At 41.1% G+C, this 19355-nt stretch overlaps 1 protein-coding gene across 6 annotated transcripts in view; it reads left to right on the top strand.

Moving 5' to 3' along the window:
• The first annotated feature begins 1148 nt into the window (after positions 1 to 1148).
• ETNPPL (ethanolamine-phosphate phospho-lyase) overlaps positions 1149 to 19355 on the top strand; it is a 44984-nt gene continuing 26777 nt past the window's right edge. For 3 of the 6 annotated variants that reach the window (XM_027062096.2, XM_053217075.1, XM_027062071.2), the window contains exons 1-11: positions 1151 to 1388; positions 4217 to 4335; positions 4612 to 4771; positions 7225 to 7299; positions 11290 to 11380; positions 12020 to 12136; positions 14233 to 14315; positions 14909 to 15134; positions 16036 to 16190; positions 17089 to 17178; positions 17611 to 17741. In XM_027062096.2, the coding sequence (XP_026917897.2) occupies positions 1189 to 1388; positions 4217 to 4335; positions 4612 to 4771; positions 7225 to 7299; positions 11290 to 11380; positions 12020 to 12136; positions 14233 to 14315; positions 14909 to 15134; positions 16036 to 16190; positions 17089 to 17178; positions 17611 to 17741 (1447 nt within the window). In that variant the 5' untranslated portion in view covers positions 1151 to 1188. Of the gene's footprint in view, positions 1389 to 4216; positions 4336 to 4611; positions 4772 to 7224; positions 7300 to 11289; positions 11381 to 12019; positions 12137 to 14232; positions 14316 to 14908; positions 15135 to 16035; positions 16191 to 17088; positions 17179 to 17610; positions 17742 to 19355 lie in introns of all 6 variants that reach the window. The other 3 variants (XM_027062078.2, XM_027062084.2, XM_053217074.1) reach the window with 2 other exon arrangements.

Below are 19355 nucleotides of genomic sequence, written 5' to 3' on the forward strand. Positions count from 1 at the left end.
TTCTTGGGAGATCCGTAAGTGCCTTCTGCCCTTCATTTATAACACCTACAATTCTTACCACGCTGTTGGTCATAGGACCCTATTTCTCAGCCTATCTTAGGCAATGCAATAATACTCCCTCTGTGCCGTAATGTAAATTAATAACTTCATTCAAGAAAAAGATCATCTGCAAACATTCTTCAAGTGCGTTGCTATAGGTAAATTAAGCTTTCTTTGCTGCCTTTCAAAACACAGAAAGAAGGAAATGCTCTAGTTTAAACTCTATGGCTAATAGTTGCATGACCTTGAATAAGACCTTTTCTGTGCCTCGTTGTTCTTATCGACAGAACAGGGAAGTTAAATCAGATGATCTGTAGGTCTTAAGATAACTTATGACTTAATGTTATAGTTAATCAGCATTAACTTTGTCCAGATATTGAACTTCCAACTTGATCAGTGTGTGAAGATCATCCCAAAGGAAGTCAAGAAATTTAGGAATGAATTCCAAATGCACCACCAGATAGACATGTAATCATGCGACAGGGAATAATCTCTTTCGTCTTATGTTAATGGCATAACAACTCTCCTCATCATTTCTCGGGGTTTGTTTGGAGGACTGAACCAGGTAAATCACGTGAATATGTTTCATAATCTGTATAGTAGGAGAGAAATTAGAAGTGTAATTACTGTTAGAGTAGATCTTTGAAACACTGAGTTATCATTCCCAACAAGTATCGGGCTGTGTCCCTGTCACTGATCCTTAGGGCATGTGACGTTACTTTAGTTATGATAGGTTTTGGTATTGGAATACGCTCACTGTGAGACCCTACAGTGGTAGGATCTGATCTCCAGAGAGCGCCTATCTTTGAACGTTTACAAGAACACAATGGGATACACCAAAAAGAAACAAGAAAGAAAGTGGGAAGGAGGGAATTAGCGTGCAGAAGAGGAAGAAAGGCAAAGGCAAGGTCGAGTTCGGGAAATCAAAGGCGAGTCCAAAGAAGCAGCAACGATCGGGAGGGGTAGTGGGAACCGCAAGGCAGGAGCCGGAGTCAGTTAGTTGAGGGGCACGGGTGGTGGCGAATGAGTGGCTAGTCCGGTGACTCGCCAAAGCGGGCACCCGGGCGGAGGAGGGGGAACAGGAGGGTGGGGCTTGGCGAAGGGCAAAGGCAGGGCAAGACTTAAAAGGGAGATGACCCCAGCTAGTTGATGCCACCAGTGACTCCAGACGCCCCGGGCGAGGGGACCCCACGAGGGACCGCGGCGGGAAAGGCCCGCCGCTGGGGCAGCCTCGCGAGGCAGGCGCTCGCAGGCGAGAGGGAGAGCCGAGGAGCGCCCGGCTGCCGCGCCACCATGTGCGAGCTGTACAGCAAGCAGGACACCCTGGCGCTGAGGAGGAAGCACATCGGGTGAGGGCTCGGTAACTAGCGCCAGGGGCGGGGAGCCGAAGCGGGGCAGGTAGCGGGCGAGCAAGAACGCGGCGCGCCGAGGCCCCCCGGGGCGGTGGCCCGCCGAGCGCGAGACGCCGCCGCCCGGCAGCCGCACCTGCGCACTCGCGCCGCAGCCCGCCCGCCGCGCCAGCTCCCGGTGCCCGCCGCGCCTCCGCCGGGAGGGAACGCCGCCAGCCTGCTCCCGCGCAGTCCGGGCGCTCTGCCCCCCGCCGCTGCCTGGGAGCTGCCGGCGGCTGCGAGAGTTGTCCCACGAGGGTTAATAGATCTAGGAGGGGAACTATTCCAGGGATGGGGGCTGAGACGGAGATGGGTAGCCCTGCGCCAAATCCCACAACCCGAAAGCTCTCAAAACTGTGAACTCAAAGATATTTTTAAAATTTTTTTTTAAATCTTTATTTATTTTTCAGAGAGAGAGAGAGAGAGAGAGAGAGAGTTTGAGCTGGGGAGGAACAGAGAGAGACAGACAGAATCCCAAGAGGGCTCCAAGCTCTAACCTGTCAGCGCATAGCCCATTCTCCGGGCTCAGACTCACCAACCCGAAGATCATGACCTGAGCCTGAGCAGAAGTCGGGTGTTTAACCGACTGAGCCACCCAGGCGCCCCTCAAAAATATTTTCGACAGTGGCTATGAAAACAAACTAATTCTGACAACTTTTGTTTAAAGTGAACTTTTTCTTCTTGCTTGCGTGGTTAGGAGATAAAGGGTTAATCCAGCCAGAAGAAAACCTTAAAAGACACTTTAAGGGTAAAATAAGCTGTGCCCTCATTACAATGAAAAAATGCAATGTTCTTTCCAGTCTCCTTTTGTTTTGCGCGTGTTATAAACGACTCGGTAAAATACCGGTAAGCGTACAGCACTGAATGTTAGGTCAGACCTGGGCTCTGGTCCTAGTAGGGTGTCATGTTACCTGTGTGACCTCTGTCAGATTACTTTAATTTCCTCTTCTGTGGGAGTAGGAATAACATTCTGCTTCACAGGAGTGAGCAAGTGAGATTAATAAGCATGATCTGGTTTCTAAAAAGGCACATGTAAATATAGATGATGATTGTGGCCACTGTAAAATCAAAGGCCTGCAATACTCACATGTAATTAACAAGCACTGTCATGGGTAAACTTGAGAGAGGACTAGGGACGCAAGAAAGAAAAGAACTAGTATCTGCTTCTGAGAAATGCTAGGCGGTTGCTCCTACTGGTCTCCTGGTCTCAACCCAGACGTTTCTAGATGGCCTGTTGGGAGATTGCTTGGAAGGAACTCTCTCAACCCGGCATAGCGGAAGCCAAAATGGTCCCATTCCTCCCTCATTACTCAATCACCCCCTTGTCTTTTTCTGTTAGTTTTCAATCCTATATAATTAGATTCCAGGGAAAAGCCAATGGTTTCTAGTGTGAGCAGAAGAAATTTTGGGAAAGGAGGAATATTACCATGGACAGCCCTGAAGAATTTTACCTGAAGTCTGAGTGCAACGTGTAAAGTACCGTTAGCAAGGGAGGATGAAGTCTGCAGTTACTAGCCCACACTCATGACAAAGGTTTCCTTTGGTTTTTAATGCGGAGTATAAACTAACAGTTGGGTTTGAGCTAATAAGAAATTCTCATTAAATATTAGTTTCCTTTTAACTGACGATGCTTAATCTGAGGCAATTTTAAATTAAGATTACCTATATATAATAATTAAAATACTTTCTAAAGTATTTTACTTTACTTATACGCAATAAGTAAAACACTTTCAATTTAATATGTAAGCATTTCATTACCTTCCAAAATACCTCCAATGCATGTGGCACTTTTTTGTGCATACAAAATCACCAAAATAAAAATAATATATTCTATTTTACTTTCTACATATCCATATGGATATGTAGAACATCGCAAACTTTTGTGATGTTTCTATGTTACTAAAATTTATACTCCAGGCATTCTAAAATTTATATTCCAGACATTCATCCAAGCAACCCAAAATATGGATGACTTTTTATTATGCTCAAAATAATAGATGAAGGGATTAGAAGAATAATTGGATTTCATTATTTAAGAATGGAAAATCCATTTGATACAGGACAAGTACCACTCAAAAGACATGGGAATGGTCTCCTATAAAATCTCTTTTATAGTATTTAATACCAATTTATTTATATTTAGCTTTTAGTGCTATTCATTTCTTATCAATTAGATCAGAAAGGGAGAGGGAGAAAACAAGCAGATACTGACTTGGCTATGGTATTAGAACAGTCTACTATCAAATTCAGGGTTTTTTTTCACTTGTTGGCTGTGTAATCTTGAACAAGTGTCTTGATTTTTCTGAGCCTCAGTTTCCTCACCTATAAAAATGAGAATGATAATAACCCTATTTCATATGATTGTCGGGAGGATTAAATATTTGTAATATTTATCAGTTCCTGAACATAGTCAACCTCAAAAAAAAAAAGTTTTTTGTTTTTTTGTTTTTTTTTTTCTGGTAGAACAAAACTTCCCAAAGGAAAATTAGTTATTGGTTGGTGTAATTAGAGCTGTCAGAGTTGATCCATGTGCCTCTAAACCGAGTTGTCAAATCATGGCAAATTTCATATCACAAATACATGAAATATATGAGCAGGGTCACGAATGGGGGATTAAGGTGAACGGTTCCAGGCTAATATGAAAAAATTTTTTTAAAATGTATGTCACCCAGGTTGTGTTTCCCTTTCCTTTATGTAACTGTAATTTTCCACTGATCATGACCTTCATTGAAAAGGAAAAACACTGAGCAGTCCTTCCAGACCAACGTGTTTCCTTTCATTATCTCTAGGCCCTCATGCAAAGTGTTCTTTGCTGCGGATCCCATCAAAATAGTGCGAGCCCAGGGGCAGTACATGTTTGACGAGAGAGGTGAACAGTACCTGGACTGCATCAACAACGTGGCGCACGGTACATGTCCTGTCTTTGTTGTGCCGTGAAGGATACGTTTGTGGAGTAAGGCAGACAGAGCACCACTGATATGTGTCCCAGGAATTGCAGCGGCTGCAGCTCCTTGGCTGAATGGGGTCAGTCGTCCCTGCCAGGAAAAGTTACGGAGCAACGTGGGAGAAAAGGAAGCTCAACTTTTTCTTTTTCTTTTTCTTGCTTCAGAATCCCCCTCACTGCCCAGGAATTTCAAATTGTAATTTCTTTGTTTGTTTGTTTGCTTTGTCTTCTAAATTCTAGTGGGACACTGTCACCCGGAAGTGGTCACGGCTGCCCTGAAACAGATGGAACTGCTAAACACAAATTCTCGATTCCTTCATGACAATATTGTTGAGTATGCCAGGCGCCTTTCAGCAACCCTGCCGGAGACGCTCTCTGTTTGCTATTTTACAAACTCAGGGTATGTTTCGAAGTTTCCCACCCACCCCCATTCCCGCTCATCTCTTTGTTTACTCTCTCACACTTATCTTTCTTTTTGATTTGTGGTGGAGCGCAGACGTCTAAAAAGTTTTTCTGAGATTCTTGCCACTTATTAACTGAACACACACGGGGGCCCTGATGGTTTGGTTTTCTTCTGCTTTTGCTCCATGAGCTTGTGGACGGCATGCTCCGGGGTTTTTGGCACAGCCACTGATGATTAACATGTGCATGTCACTCAACTTTTTATTACCAGGGCTTCCCTTGGTGAAAGGTAAGGAAAGCATATCTAGAATGCTTTAGTATCCCTAAAGGAGAGACATCTGGGTTGTAACCCTGGCAAAAATATCCAAGCTGGTTCTCACGTGACAAAACCTAACCAGTCGTATGACACTCACCTCCTCAGACACTAGAGGAAGCAGCTAAAAAAAATCGATAGGGACCCCCTGCCTGGGTCGTTCAGCCTCTTAAGCCTCGGATGCTTGATTTCCGCTCAGTCATGACCTCATGTTCTGGTGAGTTGGAGACCCACATCCTGCGGAGCCTGCATGGGATTCTCTCTCTCTCTCTCTCTGCCCCTCCCCTGCTCACCCTGTCTCTCTCAAAATAAATAAATAAAACATTAAAAAAAATTTTTTTAAATAAAGGAGCACCTGGGTGGCCCAGTCAGTCAAGCATCCAACTTCAGCTCATGTTGGGCTCTGTATAAACAGTTCAGAGCCTGGAGCCTGATTCAGATTCTGTGTCTCCCTCTCTGCCCTCCCCAACTCATACTCTGTCTCTCTCTCTCTCAAAAGTAAATAAACATTTAAAATTTTTTTTTAAAAATCAATAGGGCCTGGACAGTTTTTTTGAAGCACGAATAATGGATTTCAGCAAAGAAGGAATTCTACTAAACGGATATAACTTTTGTAAGACTTTTGTTAAATTCTTTTTAATGTTTATTTTTTGAGAGAGAAATAGAGGGTGAGCAGGGGAAGGGCAGAGAGAGAGGGAGACACAGAATCTGAAGCAGGCTCCAGGCTCTGAACTGTCAGCATAGAGCTCGACGTGGGGCTCAAACTCACGAACCGTGAGATCATAACCTGAGCTAACGTCGGACGCTTAACTGACTGAGCCACCCAGGCGCCCCTGTAAGACTTTTGACTGACTTGTTTTCTTAGGCAATTAAACATTTCCCTAACACAAATACAAAAAAAGGAAGGACTAAATTCAAAAGAATAGATATGTTCCAACTTTTAAGTTCCGTAAATTCAAGTTATTCTGTATCCATTCTATGGAATATTCTGCAGACGTTAAAAATATGTGTTTGAAAATACATTTATAGTGACATGTGAAAAGCTTACAATGCAATATTATATTGGGAGGAGACCTGTACATACAGCATTAAACTCATATTTTAAAAATTATGTGTATGTATATATGATTAAAACTATTAGAAATTCTGTAACTGTTTGATCATATGATATTGTGATTCACATTTCTCTTTTCAATGAGATTTTAAAACCAATTTTGTAGGCAGAAGATCATTCCTTTTTCTTTGTAAAGAATGAAGAAATTTTAGGATCCAATTTGTTGTTATAAAGCATTTCTTTGCCTTCAATGAATTAAATACCATAATATTTGCCTTTCACTTCTAAAGAATCCTACACTGTCAAAAGGGGATTGCTTCCAAGAGCACTGTCACCAGAGACTGGAGGCAGCAGAGCCTGGGATGGTACAAAGCATAATCCTGAAGTTAAACGGTCTGAATGCTGGCCCTACCTCTTATTAGCTGTGAGAGCTTATTAGCTGTGAGAGCTCAGAGAGCTCCTTAACCTCTCTGAGGCATTGCTTCATCCATACAAAGGAGACAGCAGCCCCCGCCATACAGAGGAGTTCTGAGAATAAATGCAACCAAAACACTCCATATGATGTCTGGCAGAGAGCAAACATCCCACAAATGATTATTTTCTTCCTCTGTGTCTGAGTAGTATATTTAGACTGCCAAAACCAGAAAGAAAAATTATGATCTTCATTTTATCAACGAGGAGCTGATCAAATATTGGGTCAGTAGAACTTAGTTTTGTGGTCCAATTAAGGGGCTGTCGCACTGCCATTCCTCCGAGATGAGGCTTAACGCGGGCTTCCTGGCATCCTCCAAGTCCGCCACCTACTAATGTGGCTGAACTAGGCTGAAATTTGAACTGAGCAGCATATCCTTTGAATTGGGTTTCTTCTGTGTGTCTCATTCCTTATTGAAGACCTCTGGGGAACTTGTATTAGGATGAAGTGAGATTTGCTGGGTGAGCAAGACTGAAGAGGAAAGAGAGGACTGCAACTTACTTCTCCATCCATTTCTGAATAACTGGGATCTTACAACTTTGGTAATTAACATTTTGAAACTTTTTTTTTTAAGCTTATGTCATGTTGATCCCTGTCTCTGTGTTATCTTAGATCTGAAGCCAATGACTTAGCCTTACGCTTGGCTCGGCAGTTCAGAGGCCACCAAGATGTGATCACTCTTGACCAGTAAGTTTTGGATGCAAGACTTCTAAGCAAGAAGCTCCTTCAGACACAAAATCGTATTGGTCCTGTCCATACCAAATACCACAAGCCCATGTGGAGGAGGGTGGCACAATGATTTTTATTCTGTATTAAGGTATCAAGGCCAGCTTAGGCCTGGAGAATACCTAATTCTGTTGAAGTTCCTGCAAACGGGGGAGGATCTCTTGGATGCTGTGCTGTGGTCATGGCTAATGGGCTTTGCATGAATCAGGGCTTGCTTTTTACACATTAACTGTTTGTTGAGCCACCACACTGCATAACTCAATTGTTCTCAAAATAAAAACATAACTGATGTCTTAAAACTCTATATATTCTCATCATTATTGTGGTTATCCACTGTAATTAATTTAAAAGATAATGATTTAGGGAAAATTAAAAAAATTAATGTTATTTATTTATTTTTGAGAGAGAAAGAAAGCACAAGCTAGGGAGGGGCAGAGAGAGAGGGAGACACAGAAACCCAAGCTGGCTTCAGGCTCCAAGCTGTCAGTGCAGAGTTCAGCACTGGGCTCTAACTCACGAACCTTGAGATCATGACCTGAGCCGAAGCCAGATGCTTAACCAACTGAGCCACCCAGGGACCCCAACAATTTAGGACAAATTTCTTATTTTAGAAACCAAGTAAAAGATAGTACTTTCTCCTTAGTTTGTGACTATTAACAGTCATTTAATCTCACCTTCTAAACATGAATTTTTACATTTAAACAAGAAAGCTGACAACCTCCATTCCTTATTAAGATTTTTTCTTTTAATTTTTTTTCTACCTCTCCACTAATATCAGACGCAGAAGCTTAAATTGAACTTCTTCTTCATTTCTTGCCCTTATACAGGCTTCTCTTGTTTTATGTGCTGAGTGGCATATTCATTTTCTATTGTTGTTATAACAGATTACTACAGATTTAGTGGTTAAAGCAACACAAATGTATTCTCTCACAGAGAGAATAGGTCAGAAATCCAAAATGGGTCTCATGGGGCCAATATCAAGGTGTCAACAGAACTGTGCTCCTTCTGAAGGCTCCTTCTGTTTTCTTGCCTTGCCGGGCTTCAAGAGTCTGCCGGCATTCCTTGCTTGGAGTCCCTCCCTTCCACCGCCCTGCCCCCCCTTCCATCCTCAACCTCTGAACACCAAACCCCTGCCTCCTCCTTTCACTTGTAAAGACACCTGTGATTACATTGACTCTCCAGGATTATCTCTCCCTCTCAAGATTCTTAATTTATTCACATCTGCAAGGTTCCCTTTGCCATGTATCATATTCCTAGGTTCCAAGAACTAGAATGTGGGCATCTGGTGGGGGGGAGGTGCATTGTTCTGCCTACCACAGTTGATTTGTTGGTTCTTTTTAAATTTCCATTCTCCCTCACCTATAGGCAGCTATTCTAATGTGTCTAGTGTATATCTTTTATTTTTGTGTTCTTATATATTATATTTTGTGAATCTGTTTTAATTTTATAAAAATTGTCATAGATCTTTTTCTGTTTCAAACTTTCCCCTCAGCACTGTTTCAAGACTATATTGCTAGATGTACATCTATCTTTCTAATTCGGTGTGGTCTGATAGAAACATGTGAGCCACATAGGACATTTAAATTTTTCCAGTAGCCAATATATTTGCAAATATCATTCCAATAGTTAATCAATGTAAGATATATTGAGATTTTTCTCTTTTTCTTAAAAATTTTTTAACATTTATTTATTTATGAGGGAGAGAGACACACAGAGCTTGAATGGAGGAGGGTCAGAGAGAGAGGAAGACAGAGAACCCAAAGCAGGCTTCAGCCTGTGAGCTGTCAGCACGGAGCCTGATGTGGGGCTTGAACTCATAAATGGTGAGATCAGACCTGAACTAAAGTCAGATGCTGAACAGACTGAGCCACCCAAGTGCCCCTCTTTTTTCATATTTTAAATCTTTAAATCCAGTGTATGTTTTACACTTATTGCACATCTCAATTCAGAGCCAATGCATTTTAGATGCTCAGTGGGGGTGTGGTTCCCCCCACTGATGGACACTGTCACTGTCCGTTGCTCCTAGCTACCACAAGTAGGTCTGCAATGAGCATCCTTGTACATGTGCCCTTATGGACCTTTCTAAGAAGTGCTTAGGGATAAACACCCAGAAACAGGATTGCTAGTCCATAGGGGTACTGTGGTCCTAATGTGATTAAATACTACCAGATCAGTTTCCAGAATGGTTGCAACACTCTACACAGTGCATGAAATTTTCCATTTCCCTCTATCCCCACCAAAACCTAATAGTATTCTGCTTTCTCATTTTTTTTCTAATTTTGGCCAGTCCAGTGACTATAAAATGATATCAATGTTGTCTTAACTTTGCAGCTTTCTAATGATGAGTTTGAGTATCTCTTCGTAAACTTACATGCATTTGTGATTTCTCTTCTGAGAATTACTTGTTCGTGTTCTTTGCCCATTTTTCTGTTGGGGTTCCCATCCTTTTCTTGTTGGTTTGTGTTTACTTGTATTGTCTAGATCAAAAGATCTCAACCTTGACCGTGTCTTAAAATTACCTAGGAAATTTCTTTAAATGCCAGTGCCTGGGCCCCACCCCAGACCAAGTAAAGAAAATCAGAAGTATATATTTTTAAGTTTCCCAAGTGATTCTACTATGCAGGCAGAGTTAAGAACCACCATAGAGTTAATCTCTTTTAGTTTGAGACATTTCAAATATCCTTTCCTGCCCTATCATCTGTCTTTTAGCTTTGTCCATGATATCCTCCAACAGGAATCTTTAATTTTGATCAAATCAAATAGATAAAATTTTCATTGTACAATTTGTGTCTTCTAAGTTTTGCTAATATCTCTCCCTCTACACCCACTGCACTCCCCATATCATGAAAATGTTCTTCATTTTCTTCTGCTGCCTTGTATGAAACCCACCTGGTGTCCACTGCTGTGTTACATTTATGTGTGGATGTGTCTCTGAGGTCCTTTTCTGCCCCAGTCTTCTCCTTGTTCTTATTCTGCATACTAACTTTATTACTATGGCTTTGTAGCATGCGTTAATCTATGCTAAGGGAAGTCTTCTCTCTTTGTTTTATCTATTCCTGGGCTTTTTAAAATTTCTTTTCCAGATCTCTTAATTATGCCTTTGGGAAAGAAACAGAAAAGGTATATTATAGCCACCTGTATTTTAAGTGAGAGAAAGGAATCTCATAGCCACTTGGCTACCTCTCAATCTGAGTTCTTCTTGAAGAGATCTCATGCTCTTCCTGACTTGTATTTGGCCAGCCTATGCAATCAGACATCCCACAGAAACCATTCCAGGCAGAAACACAGCCCATTCTGGGATATGAAGTTATTTTTAAAATTTACTAGAATGTAACTGTCAAATACATTTAAAGAATACATACTTACAGGGGCGCCTGGGTGGCTCAGTTGGTTGAGCGTCCGACTTTGGCTCAGGTCACGATCTTGCAGTCCGTGAGTTCGAGCCCCGCATCAGGCTTTGGGCTGATGGCCCAGAGCCTGGAGCCTTCTTCCGATTCTGTGTCTCCCTCTCTCTGCCCATCCCCTGTTCATGCTCTGTCTCTCTCTGTCTCAAAAATAAAATTAAAAAATGTTAAAAAAATTTTTTTTAATAATAAAAAAAAGAATACATACTTACAAAGTTTTTCATGAAGCTATAGAAAATAATTTTTTACATGTAGACAATATAATTTAATACATCTAATATCATCTTAAGAAATTAAGGGTTTTTTTCCTGTTGAAAAAAAAATTGTCTATGAGGACACATACTTGGTTTACTATGTGTTTTATTACATGAATAAGGAGAACTGGACAAATTAAATGGCCAGTCTTGCCATGAAAACTTAGATCCTGTAGAATTAAATCTGGCACCAAGGTTTAGATTCTCCCCGGATGATTAGGAATACTGGTTTTGATATACTACAAAAACATCCTTTGCTAAGTGATTTTGGTTACTGTTCTTTTTCTTTTCAGTGCTTACCATGGTCACCTATCATCTTTAATTGAGATCAGTCCATACAAATTCCGAAAGGGCAAAGATGTCAAGAAAGAATTTGTGCATGTGGTAAGTATCTTAGAATCCAAGAATCAGAAAGTTAGAACTGGAAGAATGCCTAGTGATAATCCAGTCCGATCTTTTCATCAAAATAAAACTATGAAAAAGAAACTAAGATTTAAAGCAGTTATGTGACTTACTAAAGTCAAAAGGCTAGTTAATGACAGGATGTGGTTTAAAATCCATTGATGAGTGTCACAATGAGCAAATTAGTATAGTTGTAGTGAAAGCTAGTATTTACAGTTGTCATTTTATTTTATTTTATTTTATTTTATTTTATTTTATTTTATTTTTGCCTTTGGTCTTCAATTACTTTTTCTGTCACTGATGCCAGCTTGAAATTCAGAGTTGAATCTACTGTGTATGAATGTCTTAAAATTAAATTGCTCTATGCTAAATTATTATACAGAGTTATGAAGTAAAATAAATAGGAAAGACAATAAAGAAATCAATCAAATTGTTGAAGCATTAAAACAGAGCCCAACTTAGGGTTCGAACCTGTGAACCGTGAGATCATGATGTGAGCCGAAATCAAGATTTGGACGCTTCACTGACTGAGCCACCCAGACACCCCGAAATGCCTTTTTTTTAAGGCTCATTTGTCCGAGAAGTGAATCTTGAGAAACTCTACCATTTGATTGTTTTCAGGCACCAACTCCAGATACTTACAGAGGAAAATACAGAGAAGATCATGCAGACCCAGCCGGCGCTTACGCAGATGAAGTGAAGAAAATTATTGAAGAAGCTCATAACAGTGGAAGGAAGGTTGGTATTTGCAGCTTTGAAAACACCTTAACATTGTTTATAAGATGGATTGAAATCATTGTGAGAATTGGAGAGGCGAAAAGGGTTAGAGCGCAATGCCCTTTTTGTTCTTCTCTGCTTACATTTCACTTGGTTCATATTTTTTAAAGTTCATTATTATAATCATGCCTCTAAAACTATCTATTTTTATTTATTCTAGAAATGCAATCACTATGGCTTAATTCTCCCCTTCTCAGTGGGAGGCAGACTATGGTCCAAAGGGGTAAGGGAGGAGAGGATTAGGAAAGACTCTTCCAAATGATGGAGGGAGGGGAAGAGGCACAGTGGTCCTGGGACCTCAGAACCAGTGCAGGCTCCCAGGCCCAGGACGCCTTGGTGCTTCCCTTGAACTGGTTCAACTGTCCCGAAGCTGCACAGCCCGGGTTAGCCAAGGCAGAAAAGATGTTTCTCCAATCTGAACCTAGACTTCTAAGACAGCACCAGAATCCCCCAGAGTAAGAGTTTCCATTTTCTCAGTCGTCACCCTACTACTAGCTTAACATCAATTCTCAGCCCATTTGGGGGTTACTTATGTGCTTTGCCTTGAATGTTTATTTATTTTTGAGAGAGAGACACACACACACACACCCACAGAGACAGAGACAGAGAGACAGAGCACGAGTAAGGAAGGGGCAGAGAGAGAGGGAGACACAGAATCTGAAGCAGGCTCCAGGCTCCCAGCTGTCAGCATGGAACCCGACGCAGGGCTTGAACTCAGGAACTACGAGATCATGACCTGAGCCGAAGTCCGACAGGACACTTAACCAACTGAGTCACCCAGGCGCCCTGACATGTGCTTTGCGTTTAAACTGGCTTATGGCATCAACATGGCAATAAAGAAAACCTCCATTTTGATGAAAAGGAAGTCTTTGCTTTTTCCAATTCAAATATTTTTATCTTAGTGCCTGGAGAGTCATTTGCATTTCTTAACTGTTTTCTTTCCATTCTGTTCATTTTCCATATCTTCAGATGTGCTATCTGCGCAGCTAGTCCTCAGCTCTACCTGTTGTGGGGAGCTTCATATGCTTTCCTTTTTGTTTGTTTGTTTTATTTTGTTTTGTTTTGTTTTTTGGCTTTTCTTATTCAAGCATAGCCTATTCTTCTTTACACAAACGGTAAACAGTTCTTCCAGGGAAATGCTTACATTATTAAGATCACATGGTCTTTTTGCCTGCTGCAAAGGTTCCCATAGCTTTTGGAGCACATTAGCATTCAGTAGCTATTGAATTGATGCTTTCCTGTTAAGAATGCTGAAAGCAATGAGCAAATAGAAGATGGATGCTTCAGAATATTAGATGTGCTTACAAGGTCAGGGAATTTTAGAGAAGCAATCTCCTAAGTCCAGTGGCTTCATGTTATAGCTAGTAAATGAAATGTTCCAAAGGGAAGAACGTAAGCCAAGGTAATAGAGTTACTAAGATGTAGTCTGGTTCTCTTGACTTCATATCTCATACTATGTCTATGCTCTCTCCGCTTGATTCAGTGTTATCTATTTTCTGCCCCCCATTTTCTTCCCCTCCAGAGCATTTCATCTGCAGTTCCTTTTGTGAACTGCCTAATTCCGTTGAGTTAAGCCTGGGTCAGGGTAAGAACTAGAAATAAGGCGCAGTAACTAAAGCGCATGGCCACAAGTCGCTCTCCCCTTTCCTTAGAGCAGATTCTGGGTGCAAGCAATCCTCATTCACCAAGCTGAGGAAACAGGCACCACAGGAATGGGTTTAGAAACTGGGTAATTTTTTAGAAGTTCATATCAAAGACTGATCCAAACATCATTCTCGTTCACCCAGTCCTCATGAAAACACTGCATTTAAATTAGTAACAGAGAAATGGAAGTCGCCCTCTCCACCGTTCCACTGGTACTGTGGAATTTCCGAAACTGATGCTTCAGATCAGTTTGCATTTCCAGCACGGACATCTTTTCTTGGTCATCAAATGGCCTGTCTGACACCTGCCACAGGCACATTCCCACCCAAAATAACCTGCTCTATAAAAAGTCCTCGTTTTTAGGGGGTTCAAGGGGAACCTAATGGACTTTGACCCCATCTTCTCTTGTGTAGATTGCTGCCTTTATTGCTGAATCCATGCAGAGTTGTGGCGGACAAATAATTCCTCCAGCAGGCTACTTCCAGAAAGTGGCAGAGTATGTACTTGACTTGGGCATCCTTGGTCAGACTGAAGGCTCTGTGACAGTTCTACAAGGCCATACTGGTTAAAATATTGAAGTACTTGCAGACTAGCTGGTGAAGAGCCACTTAGGCATGCCTGCCACACCGGGACTCCCCGGAGCCCCTCCACCTTTCCAAGATCCAGCAAATAAAGGGTGTATGTGGTCCAGCAGGGGGCCTCCAGGACCCTGCTCCATTCCCCAGCCTGGCATCCTCTCTGGCTGGTGCCCATGCTTACCAATCAGTAAAATTGGAAGATTAACCCTGCTAAACACTACTGGTTCACTTCTTTCTCTTCCCACTTAAAATGCCACAGTAGAGCTTATATCAAGCAGCACAAACCTCCATAATATAGAACATGTCTAGTCTGGAAATAATGTGATTATATTGCAAAGTCAGTGACATCACGTAGATGCTTTGGGGATTTGAGCACTGAAATGTTTTTGACAATGATTACAAACCTCAAGTTAACGACATTTTTTCAAGTCCTCCATAATCTATATCTTCGTGGGTGGGTTTGGGGACCCTCCGTGATCCCAAGGCATTAGATTTCCTTTTTGCTTTTCAGATATGTACACAGAGCAGGAGGTGTGTTTATAGCTGATGAAGTTCAGGTGGGCTTTGGCCGAGTTGGGAAACATTTCTGGAGCTTCCAAATGCATGGTGAAGATTTTGTTCCAGACATTGTCACAATGGGGAAACCAATGGGCAATGGCCACCCAATGGCATGCGTTGTAACAACCAAAGAAATTGCAGAGGCCTTCAGCAGTTCTGGGATGGAATACTTCAATACGGTAAATTTTGGCCTCCCAGTTTATGCTAAGAGGGAAAAATAATGCATGTTCTTACACTTCTTGCCAATGTAGTAAAGAATAAAGTTCAGTATTGCCAGCTAACCACCCCAGGACACTAGCCAAACTTGGATCTAACCATATTTCATTCTGTCATTCTGTCTGGCATAATTCTTGTATTTTTCCTTGTGTATCTTTCCCCTTCCTAAAATGATTAATTGTTCTTGTAATAAATGGTTGCCTTACTAAACTCTACAGGTTATGTTTCACTCACAGATAATATGATCGCCTTTATTTTGTATCACATTTAAATTCCCCAAGCATTTCTAAAATGTTTAGATGATACAGTACTATAAATGTTATATGGCTGTCACAGGAGATACTAAATTTTCTATCTTTGGGAAATTTTATTTCCTTGGTTTTACCCCCAAAAGTCATGAACTTTAAGCTTGGAAAAATTATTATAGTTTGTGCAGTACGTGTATTAGTACTTGTGACAACTAATATAAGATTCAAACCGAGGACATAAATTATTTGGAGAAAATGTCATTGCGTAGCTGTTTTCACACAACTGTTCAGGGACCGAAGTCCACATCCCCCTCACTGAACCACATTCTGAAATTCTTAGTTCCCAACGCAGTGTCTCGTTTTTGTTTGGATGAACTAATAAATTCCATGATAGTCCTTCATACCAATTATGCGGCATGGAGACTATGATTCGGAATGAATTTTCACTCAGTCGTAAATAAATAGAATCACACTATATCCTAAATCTAAAAAGTTTGCATCACAAGAGAAAAACTTATTGAAATTATATCTTTATCTGCTTATGTATGAGCCAAATTTCTCATAGATGAAGCAATACCACTAATTCAACTATTATGTTTTTATCTTTTTTCTGCAGTATGGAGGAAATCCAGTATCTTCTGCTATTGGTTTGGCTGTCCTGAATGTAATTGAAAGTGAAGACCTTCAAGGAAATGCCACAAGAGTGGGGGATTATCTTACTGAATTACTCAATAAACAGAAGGCTAAACATACTTTAATAGGAGATATCAGGTGTGCTTATCATGAGATTGTCATATGGTTACTCACTTTTCCAAATGAAAATAACTTATCTTATAAACTTAAAATAAATTACATAAAATTTAATCTAGAAATACTGAAAAACATAAAAAACAAAATTTGTTCTTTATCCAGAACCCTGATATCACCACTGTTAACTTTTGGGTGTATACCTTTCTTGACTTTTATACTTCAATAAATAAATAAATAAATAAATAAATAAATAAATAAAGTCGGTATAATTTCAGCCTGTAAAAGATGAGAAGAAGGAACTTAAAGTAACTCTAAATAATTTTTCAAAAATTATTGAAAATGACATCCTGGAGGGGCACCTGGATGGCTCAGTAGGTTAATCATCCAACTGCGGCTCAGATCATGATCTCAAGGTTCACGGGTTCGAGCCCCACACTGGGCTCTCTGCCTTAACATGGAACCCGCTTCTGAGCTCTGTACCCCTTCTCTCTTTGCTCCTCCCCCACTCATTCTCTCTCTCAAAAATAAACATTAAATAAATAAATAAATAAATAAATAAATAAAATGACATCCCAGAAAACTTGATATTTTTCATAGATATATATAAACTTTACATATTTATCATCATTAATGTCCTGAGAAGCTAAGTAGTATGAGAAGGTTGTCTTTAAGACTTTTCTTTTACAATTAAGTAAAGAAAAAAAAAAGCTGGATGAGAAAAACAACTTGTTTCAAAAACTAGAAAGACCTGTGACAGTGGGTTGGTATCTTGGATTAGTTAGAATCAATAACAGTTACCCCTACAGGGAATCATATCCAGCTTCAAATGAAAATGAGGTTTGGGGACAATGTTAATCTTTTGTGACAGTGCAGTGTCTGATAGAGTATCTGTCAAGTTTTCTTTCTTTACCTTCCTCAGGGGCATTGGCCTGTTTATCGGAATTGACTTGGTGAAGGACCAGCAGAAAAGGACCCCTGCCACAGATGAGGCTGAACATGTCATCTACAAGTAAATACAGCCCCACACCTGACTGGTGTCCTGGCTTGAAAGATGCCCCTCCCCCCCCATTTGAAAGCTTCCTTTACTTCCTCCCACCTCTCCAAATAAGGGAAGTTTGAGACACGTGCATGAGAATATTGAACTGTTCTGTGTTCACATCATTCTTTTTTTCTTTTCTTTTCTTTTTCTCTCTAGAGAGGGAGGGAACCTTTTTGCAGGCGGGGGAGGGGAAGAGAGCGAGGGAGACAGAGAATCCCAAGCAGGTTCTGTGCGATCAGTGTGGAGCCCAATGCGGGGCTGGATCTCTCCACCCCGAGATCATGACCAGAGCTGAAATCAAGAGTCGATGCTTAACTGAGCCACCCAGGCACCCCTACATCATTCTTAAATAATTTTAGTTACCATTTGTGTGCACTCACATATATTTCCTGCGCTAATTAGGATGAAAGAAAAGCAAGTGCTTCTCAGTGCCGACGGACCTCATAGAAATGTGCTTAAAATAAAACCACCTATGTGCTTCACTGAAGAAGATGCCAAGTTTATGGTGGACCAACTCGATGAGATTCTAACAGGTCTGTTCACAGATGTTTAAGATGCCACCCTGTCCCACACCCAGTCATACATGACTGTGCTTGTTCTTCATGACAGAAGTAAAGGCAGTTGGAAATGAACATATGACTTTGTATATAGAACTAGAAAAAGAAAATAATAACTATGTAGACTCTTAGTTAAATCAAAAATTTCTGTTTGCACTCCCGTAACTACAGATCTAGGTTTTTAAGGAACTGACACTTTATTTTTATTGGTTCTCACTTTTTTTTAAGTTTATTTTATTTATTTTTGACAGAGAGAGAGAGAGAGAGTGGAGGAGGGGCAGAGAGCAAGGGAGAGAGAGAAAATACCAAGCCCCAACTCAGAGCTCGATCCCACGAACTGTGAGATCATGACCTGAGCCGAAATCAAGAGTTGGACACTTAACCGACTGAGCCACCCAGGCGCCCTTATCTGTTTTTGCTTTTCAAAAACTGCATGTCTGAATTGTACTATGCATCACAGACGCGGGAGGATATGGTATTTCAGCATTGTACCATGAAAATGCGAAAAACGTTATTAATAAAAATTACAGGTTACAGGTCAACAGTCATTTGCTATATGCTGAACCGTTTGACTTGTCTATTTTACTTATTACATTTAACTTTTGAGGGTTTTTTTTTTTTTTTGCCATTCAGAATTATCCCTGTCATAGGAATTTAGCTTTTGCTTACCTATATTATATAATTCGGTAGGTTAATTTGTTTTTCTGTTATGAGCATAAACTGAGATTGAAAGTAAACTAGGAATGTATGGGGCGCCTGGGTGGCTCAGTCGGTTAAGTGTCTGACTTCGGCTCAGGTCATGATCTCACGGTCCGTGAGTCCGTGAGTTCGAGCCCCGCGTCGGGCTCTGGGCTGATGGCTCAGAGCCTGGAGCCTGCTTCGGATTCTGTGTCTCCCTCTCTCTCTGCCCCTCCCCCGTTCATGCTCTGTCTCTCTCTGTCTCAAAAATAAATAAACGTTAAAAAAAAAAAAGAAAGTAAACTAGGAATGTAAAAACCATGTTGAAACGTACTGTCCAACGTTAAGATATTTTGGGGTTGCATAGTTATATATTTAAGATTCACTTCTCTGCTCCCTTCTCAGACGTTTGGGGTTAGGGGAAGGCTGAGAAGCCAGGAATAACAGAGCATACAACATAGATGATCGATCTTGGAAAAGTTGAGAGTCGGCCCAAGTTATTTGTGATGTAGTCACTGTCTTTGGACCAAGGGCACACTCACACTCACCCCTGGCACACTTTTCTCACACACCTGCATTAACGCAGGTCCTTCAGAAGGGCCGGGTGGAAGAGTGTAGGATAGGCAAATCTGTCACCATTGCTTCAAAGTCACTTCAGAGCTGAGCATTACTGACCGTGGGCCAAAGAATTTCCTTTGAAATTTTTTTTAACGTTTATTTTTATTTTTGAGACAGAGAGAGACAGAGCATGAACAGGGGAGGGTCAGAGAGAGGGAGACACAGAATCTGAAACAGGCTCCAGGCTCTGAGCTGTCAGCACAGAGTCCGACGTGGGCTCGAACCCACAGACCGTGAGATCATGACCTGAGCCGAAGTCGGACGCTTAACCGACTGAGCCACCCAGGCGCCCCG

Source organism: Acinonyx jubatus, chromosome B1, assembly GCF_027475565.1.
Source record: "Acinonyx jubatus isolate Ajub_Pintada_27869175 chromosome B1, VMU_Ajub_asm_v1.0, whole genome shotgun sequence".
In the NCBI taxonomy this organism is placed as follows: domain Eukaryota; kingdom Metazoa; phylum Chordata; class Mammalia; order Carnivora; family Felidae; genus Acinonyx; species Acinonyx jubatus.